Below are 20,637 nucleotides of genomic sequence, written 5' to 3' on the forward strand. Positions count from 1 at the left end.
TTTAAGGAGGGCTGGATAGCTTAGAGAGAGAGAGAGAAGGTGGAACCAGGAGAAAGCAAAGCAAGGGGTATTTGAAGAGAGTTTAATTCTAAGACTTTTAGAACTATTCATAAAGAAGTAGTAGGCCTTAACAGTTGCAGTGAGTTTATTTATATATTCAGGGTGTGATACACTTGAAATCTAAGTACATGTTGGTAACTACTCATTTGTTTTAGTAAACCAAAAAAAGCTTGAACATTGCTTTAAGGTGGGATTGTTTAATAAAGACATTTACGTCTGTCATACTGGTTTTTAGGCCATTTTTTAGCAGCTTAGTGTATGCAATTAAAGACCCAAGCATTTATGAGCTTTTGAGTATACTGTTGTAATACTGATATGTCACTGTTTCTACTTCAGTGCTTTCATGGCACAGACATGTTGCTGTAAGCAGAGACGTTTTACAGCTACGACAGGACCTCAAAGAGTCATAGACTTCCACAACCAAGACCCAGAATTTATTAATCCCTCTGAGTTTACAGACTTGTCTTCTGCATTTTATTAACTTTGGAAAATGTTCTTCCTTTTTAACATGCAGAATTGTAATAACTTTTAAACTTCTTTTTGGAATGAGAAAGCCATAGCATCCTATTCCTTGGGTCATCTCTGTCCCTTCCCTTTACTTGGTTTCTAAACTTGTGAGACATAAGTGAAATTCAGAGAGTTTTTTCCCAGTCTTTAAAGGAAAAAGACATAATATGCAGTTTGTGGTATTAACGTCTAATCTTGGTGTGCTATGAGGATTGAAAGAAGAAAAAAGAGATATTTCCCCTCTCCAAACTGACCTCTCACTGCAGTGGTTTAATCACTTCAGTCTGAATGTGAGTAATTGAGGCAGAGTTTCGAGAAATGATGGAACATGCTTACCAACACCTAAACTAAGAACATAACAGTTGGATTGTAGTTAATGTTCTGAGTACTTAATTTGCACTGCATGTTGCAAGGTCTGGTCAGCCTGCCATCCTTCAGGGCAGGACTTGAACTTCTCATAGTTCAAGGATAATGGAGGAAGAGTCAGTGTATCTTCATTATCACTCAGAAAATTGAGCCAGAAGGTTTTCTTTTTAAGCCATTACAGTTTTTTGTGTTCATGGGAAGTAGCCATATAATACTGGGTGAATGGCAGGAAAATAAATGAAACAGTGAAGAAGTTATGAGTCAGTTTTCTTAGAACTTGGTTGTAACAGCTCCAGGGAGTACAAGATGCCAATCTTCCTGATGATCTGTTCTTCTCAACAATTTTAAGAGATGGCAATGATGCAAATCAGGAGAGATTGTAAAGAATAAAAGTGCAAATCTTCTGTCCCTTGAATTGACATTATAAACTTCCTGTTTGCCTTGTTCAGCGTTGGTGATTGTGATGCTCAAGGCTACTTAAAATGTTCCCTTTGGCTCAGAAAAACAGCCGAGGAAGTATTAAATGAGAAATATGAAGTATCAATCTCTAGAGCTGGGCTGTAGATGGAAGTTGTTTTAGGGGAAGATAGGCCAGGAATTTTCAAGTCCTGTGCCTAGGCTGTGATAGTCCCCAGTGTTGTCAGCTGTTTCAGAATCAGGTTGTGTATGGAGATGCTAACAGAGCCCACTTCCCTGCTAGACAAAGACCACACAATTTCCATACGCCGTGGTCTCTGTTTCAGTCTGTTGATCACATGTGCTTCTGCTTAAGTTTTAACCTGTTGATCAAACTGATATGATTTCTTCCTCAAGCACTTTCTGTTTGGACAAAGTTCTGATATTTGTCTAAACTGTTAAATGGGAGGGCTGGGGAAGCAAAGAAAACTCCTGGTGTGGCACAGTAAGAACGCTTGGAGCAAATTACAGTCCTGAGCTGGGATGTTTGTGATCTCTTTGGAGCTATTTTTGCATGCAGTTTCTGTTTACTTCACATTATTCTGTAAGATTATTAGCCCAATAAGCTGGAATGCTGCCTCTGTACCAGGCTGTGCTTTCGGCTTCTGCAAAGCACATTCATTAAGTGATAATGAGGGAACCTGCTTTCTCCCAAAATAAGGAAAGAGACCAACTCTAAACAAAATAAAATCTAGTGTGAGTATCTATTTTGTATGTGATTCTTGATTTCAGAGAGTAATGAGAAGACACTGAAGTGGTTTTGTATCATTCACTATTTCTGTGTTTTCCCATAACTGGTGTTGCAGCAACTCTTCGCTAGCATGTGCTTTTAGCTATGGTCCCACTGGGTTTGTTGCATGCATGCACCATCCATAATAAGGAAAGAATTCATTAGACTGAAGCATTGTCACCTCAGCAGTGCTGAGCACCTTGCCCAGAGGCGCACGCATTCTTTGTCAGCACCATGAGGTTAAACTCTCTGTTCTGCAGATGACTTTTTTTTACTCCCCCCTCCCCCTTCTTCTTCCTATGACCTTGGTTATAACAGCAGATCTGTTGTGGGGGTTGTGCTGTAATTAGATCTCTGTACTGGTCTAGGTTAAGAAAACAACTGGATCGTATCAGACTGCTATCAGAATTTCACTCACACTATTTCCTGGCAGTTAAAATCTGAAGTGGAAAATTTTACCTTGCACATTGGTAAAAAGAAAACCCCCGCCCTGTGATCTACAGGAGCAAAAGCCATAGAGGAAACCGATGTTGTCTAATAAGCTGCATGAGCAATAGTTGAAAAACGCGGTGTGTTGTAGTTCAACCAGCTCTTACTGTATTGAACCCTCCCTCAGGCTGTGCCTTCTCTTGTAGCTGAAGCTTAGCAGTTTAAGTTATCTGGAGTGAGCAAAGCTCCAAAACGTGTGCTGTGGGAATACCCTTCCCACAAAGAATACATGATGCCACTGAAAGCTGTTTGCTTTAGTTTGCTTTTTATTTTCAAGTATATTTAATGGCAGAAAGTTTATTTGCTTAGAGGACAATTTAAATTTAAATTCTGAGTTGTATTTCTTTATAACTTTCCTACATGTAAATTCTCTTTTAAAGGCATAAAGATTGTTGTACAGCCAGACTCTCAAGCAGTGCTCTGTGGCCAGGTTGTCAAGCTGTGTTGTTGGGCAACAGGACACCCATTTGTGCATTACCAGTGGTTCAAACAGAAAAAAGAGGTAATAGTTGATAGAGAATATATATGTGTGTATGTATGTATATATGTATGTATTTTTAATTGGTGGAAATCAGTAAGTAACAATTCCACTGATTAATCTGTGATACTGCTAGTGCTGAATTGGAATTTCTCTCCAAAATTTTTTTTTGAAGGCTATTGCTCTCAATTATATAAAGAAAAGTTTGCTTCATCTAGTAATAAACAAAGAAGTTGAATAACTGCTCCATGCTGACCATATCAATGTGCTAAAACAGTAAGGTGGTTCAGTGTGTTTGAAGCACTCTATCCTTGGGTACAAATCTTGGAAACTGTAAGTTCAGTTGTCTAAGTCTACCATGAAGTTTCACACAAGCTACTCAGAATCTGCCAGGCTGGAAAAAATGCTAGTCACCATTGGTTTTAGACAGATGAAAACTGGTTCGTAAGACTGAGCAATTGAAGACCTCAACTCGGTGTTACAGACTTAAATGCTGGAATGTATGTGAGCCTGTATCTATGGAGTTCAAGTGGCAGCGCTTTTGCCCATGTTTCTTGTCTGGTTGTCTTCCTACAGTGACTAATTTCAGGAAGAGTTTTTCAACCAGCTTAAGAACTCAGCTGTCTAAAATAGAGGCATATGAATCATTCCTGGAAGAAAATCCATCTCTAAGCTGCTAAATACGTGGAACAAAACTTTCTCATCCAGAAATTTTAAGCAAAGGAGTTGAAGCTGGTGTTACGGACACTGAATAGATACTCTAATGTTTGATCCTTGTGTAGATTAACTTAATCTAAATTAAAATATTTCTTGGTTCATGTGTCACTCAGGTTCCCCATGGTAATTCTCCAGAACTGGTTTTGAATCCAGTGAAAGTGAATGATGCTGGCTTTTACATCTGTCGAGTGAACAGTGAATCTTCATTTACATTCAGTCGGTGGGCACGACTGGAAGTTTGTGATCTCCAGGATACAGCTCACGGTGAGTGGCGAGGGCTTTGTACTGTGGGAAGCTTCTGTGCAGATTGCACCTTAAAGCTTGTTAACACTTCAGGTTAAACTGGGTCTTCTTGTGTGAATTGCATCTTTGTGGGTTTAGTAAATGTGTTAACTGCATAGGAAAAGTCATAGTTATTCAGATGCGCCTATGTAAGTCCGTATTTATTATGGCACTGGCTTAAAGGTAGGCTTACTTCACTGATGGGGTAACCTCCATCTGCAGCATACATAATGAAAGGATGGAAGTAGAGGAAGACTGAAAAGAATGGAGTAATAGCAGAAAACCAGTATTATTATGTGGCTGTCCACTCAATATTATCTAGCCAGTACTGTAATTTATTGTTAGTTGACTGATCTAGTGCTTGATTTAGAGATTGGCAACCCTGCCTGCGGCAAGTGGGATGGAACAAGATGATCTTTGACGTCCCTTCCAATACCAGGCATTCTATAATTCTATGGCTGTAATGTGAATCTTGGAAACTTGCTTCTTCGATTTGGCTTTTTAATACTGTGCACTTATTTCTAGTTTCTGAGGTTGTTGAAATGGTGTTCTTTTGGTTTGCATGGGTTTGCTTTTTGTATATTTTTATAGAATAGTCGATAGTTTTAAATGAGGATAGATATTGTGCTAAGTCTGCCTTTAAAAACAAACTAACAAAAAACTAAACTAAATTATTTAATTAAATAGCCTAGCTTTGTTCTTGGCCTAAAGGTGAATAAGAAGAGCAACTAAGGAGTGCAACTAATTTCTGCTCGTATCTTCACACTGTAAAGGGTGAATATTTTGTGTTGTGTCGCAAGTCAGTGGTGTTTCCCACTTGAATCCTGCATTTAAAGATGTCAGGAAAACAAAGAGAAATTATGCAATGAAAAGCTGTTTCAGTGTCCTTTGAAATCTGTGGAGAGTATGCTGATGGCAAGTGGAAAATGTCTTCAAAACATTACTATCTACAAAGCAGTTTCAAAGAGGAATGGGCTATCTTAATACTTAAAAGTCATAGGCATGAAGTAAAATGTCTATGTTTCAGCAAGATAAATTGGTTAGACACTGGAAAGTACTTTCTAATGACAGGAGTAATTAAACAGTTAAATGAACGAAGTAGATAGACCACAGAATCTCCAGCAAATGCATATCTGCCTATATCAAACAAAATATAGTTATTGGACTAGATGAACATGTTTTCTATGATGGTATGGTCTATACTAAATTTTATGGCAGCCCTTTTCTTGTTTACTGATTGCCTTTGCAGGACTTGGATGACAATGTAATTAGAATCAAAATGTTATAGATGTTATCATTTAAAAACAGTGTTTCTGTTTGACAGCTGATTATCCTGGTAATTAACACAAAGTGCTTTCTGCCCCTAGTCCTGTCCTCCCCTCAGTTGGACAGTAAGGAGATTTGACTTTTAACCCTTAAAGAATGGGATAGCCATTGTAAATTTTGAAACCAGGAACCTCTGATTGGAATGTGTAGCTGTTAAAGTCACAGATTTTGGTTGATAAAGAGTTGTTTGGGGTTTTTTTCCCCCCTTTCTAGAAAGGAGAAATGTTGCTTTCCGTGTTATCAGTGCTCGAGCTGAAAAGGGAGGACTTTCTTTGTCTTCAAGTACATATGCTACTCATGAAAAAATTGTTTTTTTTTTTTTACTTCTGCTGTCTGAACAAAATCTCTTTCTTATCATTAAACTTTCCCTCTAATTTTGTTATAATTACCAGACGTCTACACTGACTTTTCTATAGTGAAGCAAACAAAATCATGTAATGAAATTCCCGTTCCTGTGTGCACACCTGCACACATCCTCAACCTGTCCCTTGGCAACCATGCTTCTTTATACTTGCTCTTTTCTCTGAATCCTTTCTATAGTATGTTTCCACTTTGCAGCTGTGCCCATTTGTAATACTACTGGCAGGAATAAATGATGCATAGGAGCTTCTGAGGTGTGTTTTTGTGCATTCCTGTTTTACTTTTCAACTGAAAAAAATGGAATGCAGTCGTGACTCGTTATTAGCATACTCCTTACAGACAAGTATATTAATTTCACTGCTGTTTGCACATACTGTTATAGTTTCAAGGAGGTGTGCCCATACATTATTTATCTCACTTTCTTTCCCCTCATTTTTTCTTTATTTTTTGAAGGAAGCTTAATTAGTTTGCCTGAAAAGAAGCTGTGCATTTGTATTCAGCCTCAGCCACAAAACCTGACTGTGGGAGATGCTTTGGTATTAGAATGTGGAGCTGTTGGAAACCCAATTCCTCAATACCAGTGGTTCAGAAATGGATTTCCCTTGGCAAATGGAAACAAAAATGTCTACACGGTAAGTTACCGCACAGTGCCATTCTTGAGAGATTAATGTATTACCACCTTTAGCTAACCATGTAATGCTTCCATGAAGAAAATAACTTCTTCATAGCCTTTATAACATCTCTGTAAGGGCACAGCACTCCTGCTCTGTAACTTGGGTGCTGGTGCTGTTCTTAAGCTCCAGGGTGCAGAATTACAATCCTGAACGTGTTTGAAGTGGTAGTCATGGAGTGGAAGTCTATGGTATATTTTGGGTTGTTGACATAATGCAAAAAATAAGTACCAGTAAAAGTTAAAGCATCTCATTCTATCCCATACTGTAAAGCTTTGTGTAAGATCGGTTATGATTAGTACTTACAGCATCTCAAGTCTGTTGGACAGATTTGCTTGCTTTCTTCAATTCTTGAAAGAATTTCTAGAACACTTACTGTAGAATAAAGGTATCAGCAACTGTTGAATTTGTTTAGGCTTTGCTTTTAATTTTTAGTGGGTTCTTTTTGGAGGAACTGATTCTTCCGGGGGCTGGTGGGATGACTTATAGTTGTGCTCACATAGGTATCTTGTGTGGACATGGAACATGGGGGAACATACTGGTGTCACGTATTCAATGATAAGGAAGACCAAGACAGCAAGAAGATAGAAGTCATTATAGGTATGGAATTTGTCAGTTTTATATAGATCGGCTGATTTATCAATTTCTTCCCTAATATTAGAATTTATTTCTCAGACTTCTGTATTAAGCCAAGCATTTGGCTGCCTGTATTTTTAGTTTATCTGTTGGTTAAAATAGCTGTGCTTGCTGGCAGCAAAGGCAGTTTTATAGTTCTATGAATTGTGAAGTGCTTTGAGTTTTTATGGTAGCTAATATAGAGATGCTAACACTTCTTGGCCTTGCTACTAAGCTTGTCAACAGATGGAGAGCTGATTTCTTTATCTTTGTGTTTTTTGACAACCGAATAACAGCTTAAACCTTAAGATTTCATTAAGATCTTGTTAGTGATATGAACTGTTATGTGGAGTTCTTCAGCTGTCAGGGCAGGTGAGATTATTCATAGCAAGTGAAGGAAATGAATAGAACACTGATTAGTGTATGGGCATGTATCTGCAGTAAACCAAACAGGGAAAGATCTGTTTCTGTAGCTTCCAAATATATCTGAGAATATTATTGCATAATTCATATGAAAAGTTCTTGTTAAGATATATTATAGTTCTCCAGAATTGTATTAACAATTACTATAAATATCATAGCCAGCATTGAAAGATTTGTAGTGCTGTAAAATGAGCCAGATTGGAAGTGAATTTTGACTTCCACTTTGTGTTCTAACTCTCATAACTGAGAGAAATTGTCTTCCAATTCTCCCCCCTTCCCTCCCTTAAAACACAAGGAAGGAAAGCTATGGCAGTGGAGTGCACAGAAGGTAAAGTAATTCTTAAGTTGTGAATCACTCTTAAAAAATTAATGATGGGGATGATGGATTGTTGTGTGTTGCTGAAAAGCATACATGGGTTATGAACTTCATTGTGCTTTAAAAGAGTGCTGGGTGATGGAACATTTCCGTCTGCATGTGCTTCTCTGTTCTATGCCTTGATATCAAGCTACTTCTTTCTATAGTATTCGATGTTGAATACTACACTGTTTTTGTGTCCTGCATTTGATCTTCGTGAGATTTATTTGGCGGGGCTCAGGAAGCAACATCCCTGCAAGAAAATCTGGGAATGTTTAGGAGCCTGGATGACCTTAAAGAGCTGGATAGAGCTCATTCCAATCAGCTCTGTGTCTGTGAGATGTGTTTCCAGCAACCTTATTATTTGTTTATTTTTCTCCTTTGCATCGCTGCTATGCCATCAATTGATTATTGAGAATCTCGAAGTTTATACAATTTACGCAGTGGGGGAATCATGTGGGAAGATATAAGGTTGCTCACAGCAGCGCCCTACCCGCAGTTTCTCTGTCAGCAGTGAAGAAAACAATTGCATTTTCAAGACGTGGCTGTCTGCTTTTCATTTTCTTGGAATCAGACTGCTGTGCAACCCTTCTTGTTCGAAATTTAACAGGAGGCAATGTTCTCTTTAGCCCCTTTTCTGAAAGTTTGATACTGTGAGGGTACTGTGTACTACAGTGTACAAGTAGCACAAATTTCAGTATCAGCCACTTCCACAGTCTAGCTTCTATAACCAGTTATTTCTTTAAGCCTTAGCATCCTTTCTGCCTTGAGAAGGTGTCCTTCCTTGAGAAGGAAATGATGGATCCTATACAGAAACCTCCTGGCTACCTGCAATTCTACCAGCCCTTGAAGCAGAATATAATCACTAAAACTGCTGGGGCCTGAACACAAACTAAGGTTTGCTTGGATGCAAGCTTGTTCTGCTACTAAGCTTCATTAAAACTCTTGCTATTTTCACTTCAGTTACCTTGAGTTTCCCACGTGAGCAATTGTAGCTCCATTTGTTGGTTAAGAGATCTGCTTCATCCTCCACTGTATGGAGCAGGCATGCTCTGAGGGGCCTCACATAAAGGACTTAGCTTTTCCATAGTTTCCAGTATCCTGAAAGAAGTTAACTGAAATCTGCGGTAGAGTGTCTGAAAATTGTATCTGAAAACGATATCCCCCTGAATACATACAACTTTACAAAGAAGGACTTCTTGCTCAGGATGTTGCTTTTTTAGCAGTCCTCAAAGATCTCTTTTTCATGTGAATGATTCTGATGTCTTATTCCTTATTCATTCAAGCTGCTTGCATGCCCATGGGACTGAGGCATGGCATGTTTCTTTATTTTAGCTATATTGTAATGCTGTGTCTTGCGTGTGTGGTTAATGTAGTTCTCTTCTGTGCATGTGGAATAAGCATATGGAAGTTAGATTCACAGAAATATGAAGCCAAAAGTATATTGTAATTTTTTTTCTAGCTTTTGGCTTTTGTTAATAACTACATGACAATTATATTAATATATATTAATATTAATGAAATGCATATTTTTTTGCTGCTTTTTTAAACTTAATTTTATTGGTGTATGTCTCCACAGAAGAGCTAAGTGATCTTCAAAAAACAGGTAAAGTGACATGTTTGAAAAGCTTTAATTTCACATCTTCATTCCACATTACAAATCATAATCGCTGAAGCCTAACTGGGTCATAATGTTTAGTTTCCATTACTTGGGTGTATTTATAGCTCGAGATTTAATAGTGGCAGATACCCTGTTAAGAACAGTACTACTTTCTGGTTTCAGTAAACTAACCTGAGATGTACAGTGGACCACAGAGTTGCTATTGGCTCTGCAGAATCACACCAGTCCTCTCTTCTACACTGTTTGCATACTTACTGTGCTTACTTCAGCAAATACAGAAGGAATTATCTTTTGTTCTCTTGTCAGTGGCTTTGATAGACTCTTACATTTTAGTGCACTGATGCTTTTTCAGATGATTGAGGCGAATAGGATGCAAGATAGCTCCCTATCCCCAACAGACTGAGTTAATATATTTCATAAATTCATGTGAATTGGTGTGAGCAAATGTGACTTGAAGCCTGTTTGATATTTATTATAAAAACATAGGTCTGGAATAGTACTCCCTGAGGGATTATCCCTGCAACAGTGCTCCTAAAATTTCAAATCACAGTTTCCTGGTTAGACATCAACGTTTACTTTTGCCCAGTGTTGGTCACTGGAAGTTACATCAGTAGCATTGTCATGGTAAACGTTACTGAGAGTTACATTTTGTGAGGCATTGGGCATTCCCATCCCTTTGTGAAGTATGAAATAAAAAGAATTTTCACATATCAAATTGTCATCCCTGCTAAGCATTCCCCCATCTTGCATTTTTGCATTTCACTGGGAGAGGATGAACTGTTCTGGATGTTACTGAAAGTGCTGATGTGCGTGTGTAAGATTCAAGATTATACCCCAAGCATCTATTACCTCTAAAAATACAGGACTAGCTATTTGTAGCCTGCTACTGTAAGTGAAAGATATCAGGTAAATAACAGAAAGCAGTGAAGGAGTAACTTACTAAGCAAAGCAGTAGTGGTGGAGTGTTGGTGTTGGAGTGTGCAGTTCATTTGCTGATGCTGACAGCTGTGGCTGTATTCACTGATGATCTGTTGTAATCTCTTTCAAGCAGACCTACAAGAACAATTCAGTGACAGACCTTTTGGTAAGTGCTTTTGTAGCTGTGGCTTCTGCCATTGCTTGTGAAATAACTTGTGAAATAGCTGCCAGGAGGGAGGCATCTGTGTATTTTTGTAGCCCTCGGTAGTGGCTGGTTGCCCTTTCAGTAGTAAGCCATGATGAGGGCACCAGTATTTTTAGTGATTTGGTGGAGTGTCTACAACTTCTGGTCTGTTTCGGGTTACTGTTACAAATCCTATGTCTGTGAGCTTAACAAGTGTGTTACACCATTACTTTGAATGCTTCAGCAGCTGGAGATATGGCATTTGGATGTTGGTAGTCTGCCTGCTAAGGCTGTGCTGTCCCTTCGGGCTCAGCTGTAGCTTTGCACAGTACATGGAGACCTCGAACTGCAGCTCATTGAGGTAGATGGAAAGCAGATGTGTGATTTGAAGTATACCTGCTGGATTTTTATTCCCATTCTGAACTTTGCATGATAGACCTGTCTGTGGCCAGGCACGTTGTCTTGCTGGTGCTAAACTGGTGGAAAGGCTGCAGGTCTCTGCCACAATCATATTGCTCCTGTTGGTGTGAGAGGGAGTGTAAGTGCTCCCCACTCATTCACCTTTTCCAAATGATGTGGAAAACCTACACTTGTGGTACTTTTTCAGCAGCAGTGTTCTAATGTCACCATTCACATTTCTCCGCTGCTAAGATGGTTTACACTGGTCAAGACTTTGCAGGTTTTCAGCTGCAAAAATGTTAAGAGTGAGTTAGGGATCTTGGTAAAGAAAGGGAAATGTTAAATGTTGAGGCAGTGGACAGAGACCTTCTGTCAATGTGGGGTTACTGACAGAGGCAGGTTTGGGGAATTCAAATGATTCCATTTGCCACTGGAGCAGCAGAGGAATAGGAGCAACAAACAAAACAGAGGAAAAATACCTTGCTTTGGGTAAATGATTGTTACATCTTAGAGTGGAGTTTTTGAATAAAAAAAATTCTCTAAAACATTTTTGTCAGTGTGATTCTCTTCTTTCAAGTGGCTGCTCTGTCGGGACATGAGTACTTCTGACTTTAGACAAACCTTAACAAACAGAAAAAAGACTTCTGACGTTTGACCTAAGTAAAGCTTGATTAAAGTTTCTGTTTAAGTAAAAGCTTCTACTTAAACATACCGTATTTTAGAGAGATGCAAATATAGGAGATGGAGATATGAAAGTGGTCTTTTTTTGTGTGGTGTTTTCTTTTGTGGTTTTGTTTTTGTTTTTTTAAGAAGCACAAGAAAACTTATTTTGAGGGGCAGGAAGTATAAGTGGCCATAGCGTTAACAACTTGCCATAAAACCATTCATGTTCATTATATTCTTGTATGAGGGAATTCAGTAATTGTGCCGCCATGAAATGTGAAAGCAGTGGCAGACTGCCTTGGTGACTTGACCCAGGTCTTGACAGATGGCCCAGTGTTAGCTGCATCGCAGCACACGTATGTTGACTGTCAGAACATGCTGGAGTGTTTCTTTGGTTTTTGGATGAGAATGAGTTTGGTTGTAGAGTTGACACAGGGTGACTTTCAAATATTGTACCTCACGTGAGACTGGATGTTATTTTCTCTTTGGAAGAAATTAAATTTAAAGGTGTTGAACCCAGGGATTACATTAAATGTGCTGTGGTTTTACTTTTCCTTCTTTGTTTTTACAGCAACAGACAAGGTAGCTCTGTTAATAGGAAATATGAGCTACTGGAATCACCCCCAGCTCAAGGCCCCAATGGTGGATGTCTATGAATTGACCAATTTGCTAAGACAGTTGGATTTCAAAGTTGTTTCTTTGCTGGATCTCACTGAGTCTGAGATGCGAAATGCAGTGGATGAATTTTTACTTCTACTAGACAGAGGAGTATATGGTGAGAACCTGTGAGATTCTTTATGAACTACTTCAGTTTTGTGATATAAAGTGCACAAACATTAGCAATCAATTTCTGCCAGCTCCAAGTATGTAACAGCAAAACAAACTTCACTGTACTTAACTTTTCACACTCTAATTACATGCTTAACACCAGCATTTCCTTTGACTTTGGTTAAAAACATTTTTGTTACTCTATTATTGGAAAGATTGAATCTTTGATCTTTATTCTTTAACCACACCTAAAACTGCAGTGTACTGTTGTGTTTATGTGCCAACAACTGCTGCATCTGCTGAGTGTATTTGACAATTTGCTGCGCAGAAAATGCACATTTATAATAAGTCGTTGATACTGCTTTAGTAATCTTTTAAGCAAGAGTGGTCTGTTGTGTCTTTTTTATTGGAGTGCTGTGGTAAAGAGCTCATAGCAGAGTAGTTGCAAATGTGTAATTACAGAATACTAACGTAGTACATGCTGCTCTCAAGAGACCTCTAAAACACCTTTCCACGCATCTCTCTCCTTCTTCCCCCTTTCCTGTGTCTGCAAGTTGCTTTTTCCATAAAGGTTAACCAACCCCGTGGCATATTCAGGCTGCATTTGCGCTGGGAAGGTGGGGAGCAGACGTAAGTGGAGCATGCAGTATGTTCTGAGCTTACTTTTGGAACTCTTCTTTTCATCTCCTGTCTTTCTACTGGATGTCTGCAGAATGCTCTTTCCTTATGGATTTCCATCCTTCTGAAGCTCTTTGGGAGGGGCTGCTATGCTTAGTCACCGCTCACAAGATCTTTAAAGAACAGAGGAAGAGGTATGCTTTTCTCTGCCTCGACAGTAAGCTGCATTCTGATACCAGGTGTGTTGGGGTAGAGAGGGTGGGGAGGGAGAGCATCTTAAGCCCTCTTTCTGCCAAGTGTTCAGGTTAAGTAGAAATCCTTGTTTTGAATTGCAGTTCCTTTCAGTTGGCATGATACTGGCCTGGCAATCATAGATTTTTTTTTTGTTAAGTCCTTCACAGGGCATGAAAAAGCTCTGCTAATCTGAATTTCTTCAAAAAGCAGACTGAAAAGAAGTTTTTCTCTAGAAGGAAAGCTTATTTCTCTTGCTTATGGACTTCAAAGAAATAAAATAGAGAAGAATTCATGTTATCATTTCTAGAATATACCTCCCCCATAAGGAAAGGCATTAACCGAGAGACTGATGGGCTATAGACTTCAGGTTTTGAATTTCTGCAGTTGTGAATAATGAAGAACTTTATGACTAACCAGTCAAGTCTGGCATTGTTGCCACTACTGATAGGCATTGACTCTTAGATTATTTGGTAAGAAAAAGAGCGTGTGGATAGACTTGACTTTGAGAGGCAGAACCTGGTGACTGGCACTGGGAGGATGTGGTGGAAGGGATCCAGTGAGCAAAACACCTTTGTCTCAGCAGGAAAAGGCCAAGGATGGCCTGACTTGGAGAGTTAAAAAATAAAAGTACATATTGTTTTGCCTTGAGGAGTTTGCTGCTGACTGCCTCTGTCTTTGTCCTTATTTTTCTGAAAGCCGACTGCATGGCCGTTGAAATTCCTTAGAACAGAGGCCATGAAGCTCACCCAATAGTATTGTTTAAATTGTAGAATTTTCCGTAGTAATGTCCAGCCAAGAAAACGTTATTCAATTCTTCTTTGGAACACAAGGTCAGATTATTTCTGACTTTTTTTAAACGGTGTGTTACCTGATGCTCTGTGGAGAACTGGCTGATCTGACATTTGGGCATTTATCTCAGAGCCAAAACTCGCATGACGTGAAGACTAATTATGGCATTAAGGTTCAGTGGACTTTCTGGTAGCAGTTTTCTTGGTTTGTTCCCTGGGAAATAGATGTGCTTATGTGTCTGGGTGAGTTTTTAGATTCTTTCACCTTTTTAGTGTTTTTCTATAGTTGCTGACATGCAATGAGAAGATAAAGTACTGAAAGATGTGAATGAATTTCTCACCAGCACAACACGAAAAGCTCTTGCAAGCCATGTTTTTGTTTTTCTTCTAACATGCTGATCTTTCAAAAAAGAAAGCAGAGCATTCTTTCAGTAATGTTTGTCAATAGCTACTTTGATTTAAATGGTCGCTTTATTCTTTCTGGGTAGTGTCAGTTAATGTCTTAAAGCATGTAAAAGATGCAGTCACAAATAGATAATGATTTATGGCATTTTTAGTGGGCATAGCTCCAAACGGAGGCGTAGCAGCAACTCCTGTTTAGTCCTTGTTACACATACTCCTGATGCCTAATGTGACATTGTGTAATTGCTGCTTACTGCCAGGAAAGTGGCATTTCAGACATTGCTGCTTGAGAGCAGGACTTGTAAACAACGTGATGATGATGGTCTCCTCTCATGTTTTAGTTTATGTTGTGTTAAACGTGACATGCAATTAGTGCTCTGTTCCACAGGGGATAAAGACATGGACCTGTGTGTTTCACAGGCTAAAAATAGTTTGACTTTTTTCTTTAAAAAAAAAAAAAGAGGCTGCCAGTACCTCTTAAGTGCTGACGTCTGAAGAACCTGAGCCTACTTAAAATTGTTGTGCCCAAATGTCTAACGAGGCTCTCCAAATATGTTTATTCTGTGTATGCAAAGATTTATTTCTGATCTTGTGCTCAACGTATTAACTGTTGCAGGTGCTTAGCAAAAAGGTGCAACACAACCATCTGCTTATGGATGAAAGTAAAAGTAGTTATTTCTGATATATTTCTATTCATTGAGGAAATGCACTGATAAATTGTGTTCCTGCCCTTCCCCGTGCTTCTCCTACAGCAAAAAGGCAGCGTGCATCTCTGTGCATTCAGTTCATGCTGCAGCAGGATGAAGGTTGTGGCACTTCTGCTTACCAGGCTTTGTGTCTGAGTAGCATCAAACGATCTCTTCTGTGCAGATGTTGTTGAGGACAGCTCTCTGGAAACTGGCAATGTAAATGGCATTGATCTGTGGTGCATTGTAGAGGTGTATGCTAGTATTCCTAGCATAGGGCCTACAGGGATGGAGCCAGGACTGCTGCAGTGCGGATTCATTGGGCTGACAAAAGGCTGAGGGCGGCTGGAGATGAGCAGCTGGCAGTGGCCGTGTGGGCACTGCATGGCAGAGCTTTGGCTGGTGCTCCCAGGAGGTGGGTTGAGTCTGGCTGCAACCATAGAGTTGAATGGAACTGGAGATGATTCTCCTTTACCAGACATTTCCTTTTTCTGGTGGATGGCTGTCTATGTGCACTGTCCTTTACCTCTGCACTCCTGGTGGGGCACAGTGGACTTCAGGTTTGCCCTCACTTAGCATAATCTCTGTGGCACGTTGAAGAAGGTAACAGTTGTGAGGAATGTGTAAGTTGTGAGGAATGATGCTTTCAGGTGAGCATTTGGACTTCATTGCTTCCTGCAGAGTGTCTTAAAATATTCCATACTGATAGTGTCACTTTCTAACTGATTGATCTATCAGAAAGCACGTTCTTAGATCCATTGTTGGGAAGCAAAGCAATCCAATGAGGGGACAGTGGGAGTGTGAACAGATGTTCTCTTTTAACATAGTTCCAACTCACTGATTTGGGCTTGACTTGGGCTTGAAAATCTTAAAGTATTTCAAAGCTGTTACCGTCTTTTTTTTTCTGCCTCACTTTCTGCCTTAGCAGAGATTCATCAGCCCAGCCTTGCAAAATGTGAGACCTCTTTCAGTTGGCCCGATTATGTACTTAACTTACACTCAGTTATGTAGTCTTGAGGATAACCTCAAGGTCAGGATCCAAACTCTGTGGAAGTAAATTTTAGGACCTACCATTTGCTTCAGGTCTGATGCAGAATTGTGCCCTTGGCACTTCATTTTTAACTCTTCCATTAAGAATGTTGTAAGTAATCCAATAGCGCCATTATCATTTGTTTAGATTTTAATTAAGCACATAAAGTTCTGTGCCCTTTAAACATTTACCTTCTGATTGAATCAGGCTGTTGTCATTTTCCAAGACCCTGTCAGATTAGTAACAGTGAGGCTTTTGAAGTGAAGCCCCTAGCCCTGGAGCTTACCTTGTATGCACTTGCTGGCTGCTTATCTCGACTATGCATGTTTCCCATAAAAAGAAATGGAGCACTGCTGATTGAATGGAGCAGTTAGCAAGGTCTTGGCATAGTTGCTAATGACTTGAGTGCTTACAAGCAGAAGAGAACCTAAGGCTCAGTTTGACGGGATAGAGTTATCTGATGGTATTCCTTTACAGAATGGGCAGGGCTGTGTGACACAAGTGCTTTCTTTTGCTGTTGCTACCTGTAATGGAAAAGGAAGGCATGTAGCATTTCTACCTACACAAGCTGACAAGTCTTTCTAGTACTTTGGGACAAAGCTTGTTTCTACTGGATATTCAGGTTTTATTACAATACAAATAATTTCACAGCTGCTTTTAGTAAAAATAGAGGCATAAGAAGACCACATCTCCAGTTAACATAAGTGGTATTTCTGCTGACTTGGGTTCAGCTGCAGCACTGTTTGCTAGTTGAAGATCTGACCCAATGAAAAGCCTTAGAAAATGAAATTTGCCATTATTAAGCAAAAAGAGCACTGGGAACAGACCATAGGAAAATTCCTTCAAATCATTCAAGCTTCTGGTAACAGTTGGCAAAAGTCATTAATGCTGAGATTGTCTAATTCTACCACAAGTTGCTGCAGTGTTAGTATTTGACATTTTAGTTCATATGTGTAAAATCTGAGCCCTGGCTTCTAGTCCCCTTTTTGGAATTAAGAAAAGCTTTTCTTCAATTCTATGATATATTTTCTTTACATGGAACTATTGCATGCATTTTGAAGACTGTCAATCGTAAACTATGGTAAACTTGCACTCATCTTCACAAGTTAATACACTGGATAATTTGTTGTGTTTAGGTAAGTGTGCAAAGAATTTTTTTAGTAGACATACAGGAGTCATGGGTCATGAAACTGTAAAGGGAGATAATGTCATCAACTAAAAATGGGCTGTTGGTAGTGCAGTAACACCGATGTGCTCTGGAATCCTACCAAATGTCATCGTGGAATAATGTTTTTTTCCCCACTAAATATCTATTTTTTGTCACTCTCACACCGAAAATTTGCAAAATGCTGTTATAGTGTAAGAGAGGTTTTTCTCTGTTATTTTTTTTTCTTTTTTTATTTCCAATTAAATCTTAAAAATTAGCAGTCGTGATAGTAAAATTAAAAAAAAAGGGACAGCATCCTTTACAGAATTTTAAAAAATTGCAGCTGAACTCTTCAGGGTTATCTTTTTCTGTGTGCACTGATTTCCTACACAAAGCTTTGTAGTTGCACATGTGGAGAAGCTGTTTACAGTTGGCACAGTTCCTCGTGTTTATCTGTGAGTTATATATAGTAGATAACAGTATTTCTGTTAGAGGTCATAACTCTACTTGAAGCACTTGAATAGTATTTAGCTGTCTTTGTGCGTGATTGATATAAATTTATGATTGGTTCTGTTTCATGAGTGCAGATACTTTGATTGTTGTTTGCATACTGTGAAGTTGTGGAGTTGACTTTGTCCTTTTTTTTCCTTGTCTCCTTTACTTCTTTCCTGTCTTAATATAAGCATATCAGTACCAGAAACACTGCTTGGAGTAACTCGAAGGATCTCAAGCTCCCACAGGCACTTAGTGTGAGGACAAAGCATGAAGATTTTGACCATGTTAAAATTGATGGGAATGTTGCAGTGTACTCTTGAGCTGCTGTTTTCAGCCACTTCTGTTCTGCTCTCTCAGGTTTGCTGTACTATGCTGGCCATGGCTATGAAAACTATGGAAACAGTTTCATGGTTCCTATTGATGCTCCAAATCCCTACCGATCTGCAAACTGTCTGTGTGTTCAGAACATCCTCAAACTAATGCAGGAAAAAGAGACGGGACTCAATGTGTTCCTATTGGATATGTGTCGGAAAAGGTACGATGATCTTGAGGGAATGCTGGACTTCAGGCTGGGGAGGGATCTTTAGTCTGGGCTGTCTATTCATTGCATCTGAACATTCCTGGTTCTGGAAAATCACAGCCTGCACCTGAGCCCTTCTAAAGTCAATAGAATTACTTTGCCTTCGGCCTTGAACAGATCTATGAAGCTGGTGATTGGAGTTTCCACTTCGATATGCGGACACTTGCCTCTCAATGTGAATGAAATTAATTTTTACCTTTTTTTCTCCTTTAGTTTAAAAATTTTAAAGTGTCAGTGGTTGTCAGATAAAAGTGAAATTGGGCATCTTAAAGAAGAAAAATACCGTTTTCCCCCTGCATCGTTAACCTTTATTGTCACAGGAAGGAAGGAGAATCCACAACCAAAAGTATGTGGTTGGAACTTGATATACTTGGAGTCTCCTTCCAACCCAAGCCATTCTGATTCTGTGTTTATTTGACAGAAGGGCTCAAGTGGTTATTTTAGAACTCCTAAGAGGCACGGATCTTGTGCTAAGATGTTTTATCTTCATTTAGAATTAAAATATCAACTAGTTTATCTTTTTTTTTTTGTCTAAACAAACATGTCAAGAGAATATTATGCCCCAATAAACTTTCACTTGAAATTAGCTCTTCGGTCATCACTTCTGAAAACTGATCTCTATGGGATGTTTCATAATTGAAAATTGCAAGTGCTTTAATGCCTGTAGAGCCTCTAAACTTCACTGCTGATGAAATGCCAGTGAATCACAGAATCACAGAATGGCCCGGGCTGGAAGGGACCTCAAGGATCATGAAGCTCCAGCCCCCCTGCTGCATGCAGAGCCACCAGCCTCCATATTTCCTACCAGCCCAGGCTACCCAGGGCCCCATCCAGCCTGGCCTTGAACACCTCCAGGGATGGACGGGGCATCCACAGCCTCTCTGGGCAGCTGTTCCAGCACCTCACCACTCTCTCTGTGAAGAACATCCCCCTGACATAAAACCTAAATCTTCCCTCCTTCAACTTAAAACCATTTCCCAGTGGCCCAGTTCAGCTTCACAGTCTGCTGTGAAGTGTGAAAATACTGCTACATAAGCCTCCTATTAACTCTAAGACGTGTTTTGAAAAAGAGAATTCTTATAGTTTCTGTTATAACATAAAATGTCATATTATTGGAAGCCATTTTTGCAAAGATTGTAGCTAAACTTGATATTGCTTGATGCATCTTGCCCTTGTGTAGCTGATGGGTGATGTTGGACTGTCTTTGTGAAGAATGCTCATGGTCCTGATTTTTGTCGTTAGCTGTCAGGATTGATTCTAGAATTGTAGGAGAAAAAAAGTTCTGTTTCTAAACTGTGGTGTTTTAATTTTTTGAACAACTGTAGTGGTGGTTACTGTTATTTTATTCCCAAATAATTCTTTTTATGTTTTTGTGTATTTTCTTGCAGAAATGAATACGATGATACAATTCTCATTTTAGATGCTCTGAAGGTTACTGCCAACATTGTTTTTGGATATGCCACGTAAGGAAATCTTTCTCCCACTATGCCACAGAGATTTTGAAGTCAGAAGGAGGCTATTGAGATTGTATAACTAATCTTTTATGGAAAATACCAATTGTTGTGTTAAGAGACCACTAATTTACATTAGTACGCTCAGACTTTCTTTTTGACTTCATTCTTCGAATCATTGCACAGTCTGACTGTCAGAATCCATCCCCATATTTATTGTTCTCATTCAGGTATGAGGTAATGCCAGTGATAAAACTGCATTCAGCAAAACTGAAACTGCTGACAGTGTTTTTGTAATGACTGCTTGTAGAAACGTAAGAATCTCTACTAAGTTGCACTTAGTTAAATTTATGGAAAAATGTGGGAGAGATTAATCAGTTTTTGAAAGAGCGGCGTGCAGATTGTCCCATGCTTTTCCTGCTTTCCTTCTACGTGTAAATAACAGTTACTTGGATTGAAACTATTTGAAGAGTTTATTCTTACAGCAATCTGTATAACGTTTCTAATAATTTTCAAGTCGTGTACAAAAGCTATTGAATGGAAATAGTCAAGAGCTTTAGTAGAGTCTCCTACTAGAAATTTAAGCTTCTCACACACACATTTCAGTATCACCTTTGGTCTGTGGTTTGGTCATGAGCGAAATCTTCCCAGGATGAGTTGTTTGCACATGAAAATGAGAAGCAGGCTGTCCTTAGGCACAAGCTGGTTCTCAAGTGAGAACATTTCTTTCACCCATTCCCAAATGTAACTTTACTCCTTTTGTCTTCGTTGATCTTAATCGTACAGCTGTTGCAGTAGTTTTCCTTTTCACTGCCTCA

The 20,637-nt window shown here is 39.2% G+C and overlaps 1 protein-coding gene across 5 annotated transcripts in view; it reads left to right on the forward strand.

Moving 5' to 3' along the window:
• PCASP1 (paracaspase 1) overlaps nt 1-20,637 on the forward strand; it is a 33,261-nt gene that overhangs the window by 3,634 nt on the left and 8,990 nt on the right. The window contains exons 3-12 of one of the 5 annotated variants that reach the window (XM_004949002.5): nt 2,989-3,110; nt 3,917-4,067; nt 6,225-6,403; nt 6,946-7,042; nt 7,776-7,808; nt 9,415-9,441; nt 10,505-10,540; nt 12,192-12,395; nt 18,146-18,323; nt 19,757-19,831. In XM_004949002.5, coding sequence (XP_004949059.4) covers nt 2,989-3,110; nt 3,917-4,067; nt 6,225-6,403; nt 6,946-7,042; nt 7,776-7,808; nt 9,415-9,441; nt 10,505-10,540; nt 12,192-12,395; nt 18,146-18,323; nt 19,757-19,831 — 1,102 coding nt within the window. The remainder of the gene's footprint in view (nt 1-2,988; nt 3,111-3,916; nt 4,068-6,224; nt 6,404-6,945; nt 7,043-7,775; nt 7,809-9,414; nt 9,442-10,504; nt 10,541-12,191; nt 12,396-18,145; nt 18,324-19,756; nt 19,832-20,637) is intronic. The other 4 variants (XM_003642904.6, XM_004949003.5, XM_004949004.5 and 1 more) reach the window with 4 other exon arrangements.

Source organism: Gallus gallus, chromosome Z, assembly GCF_016699485.2.
Source record: "Gallus gallus isolate bGalGal1 chromosome Z, bGalGal1.mat.broiler.GRCg7b, whole genome shotgun sequence".
NCBI lineage: Eukaryota > Metazoa > Chordata > Aves > Galliformes > Phasianidae > Gallus > Gallus gallus.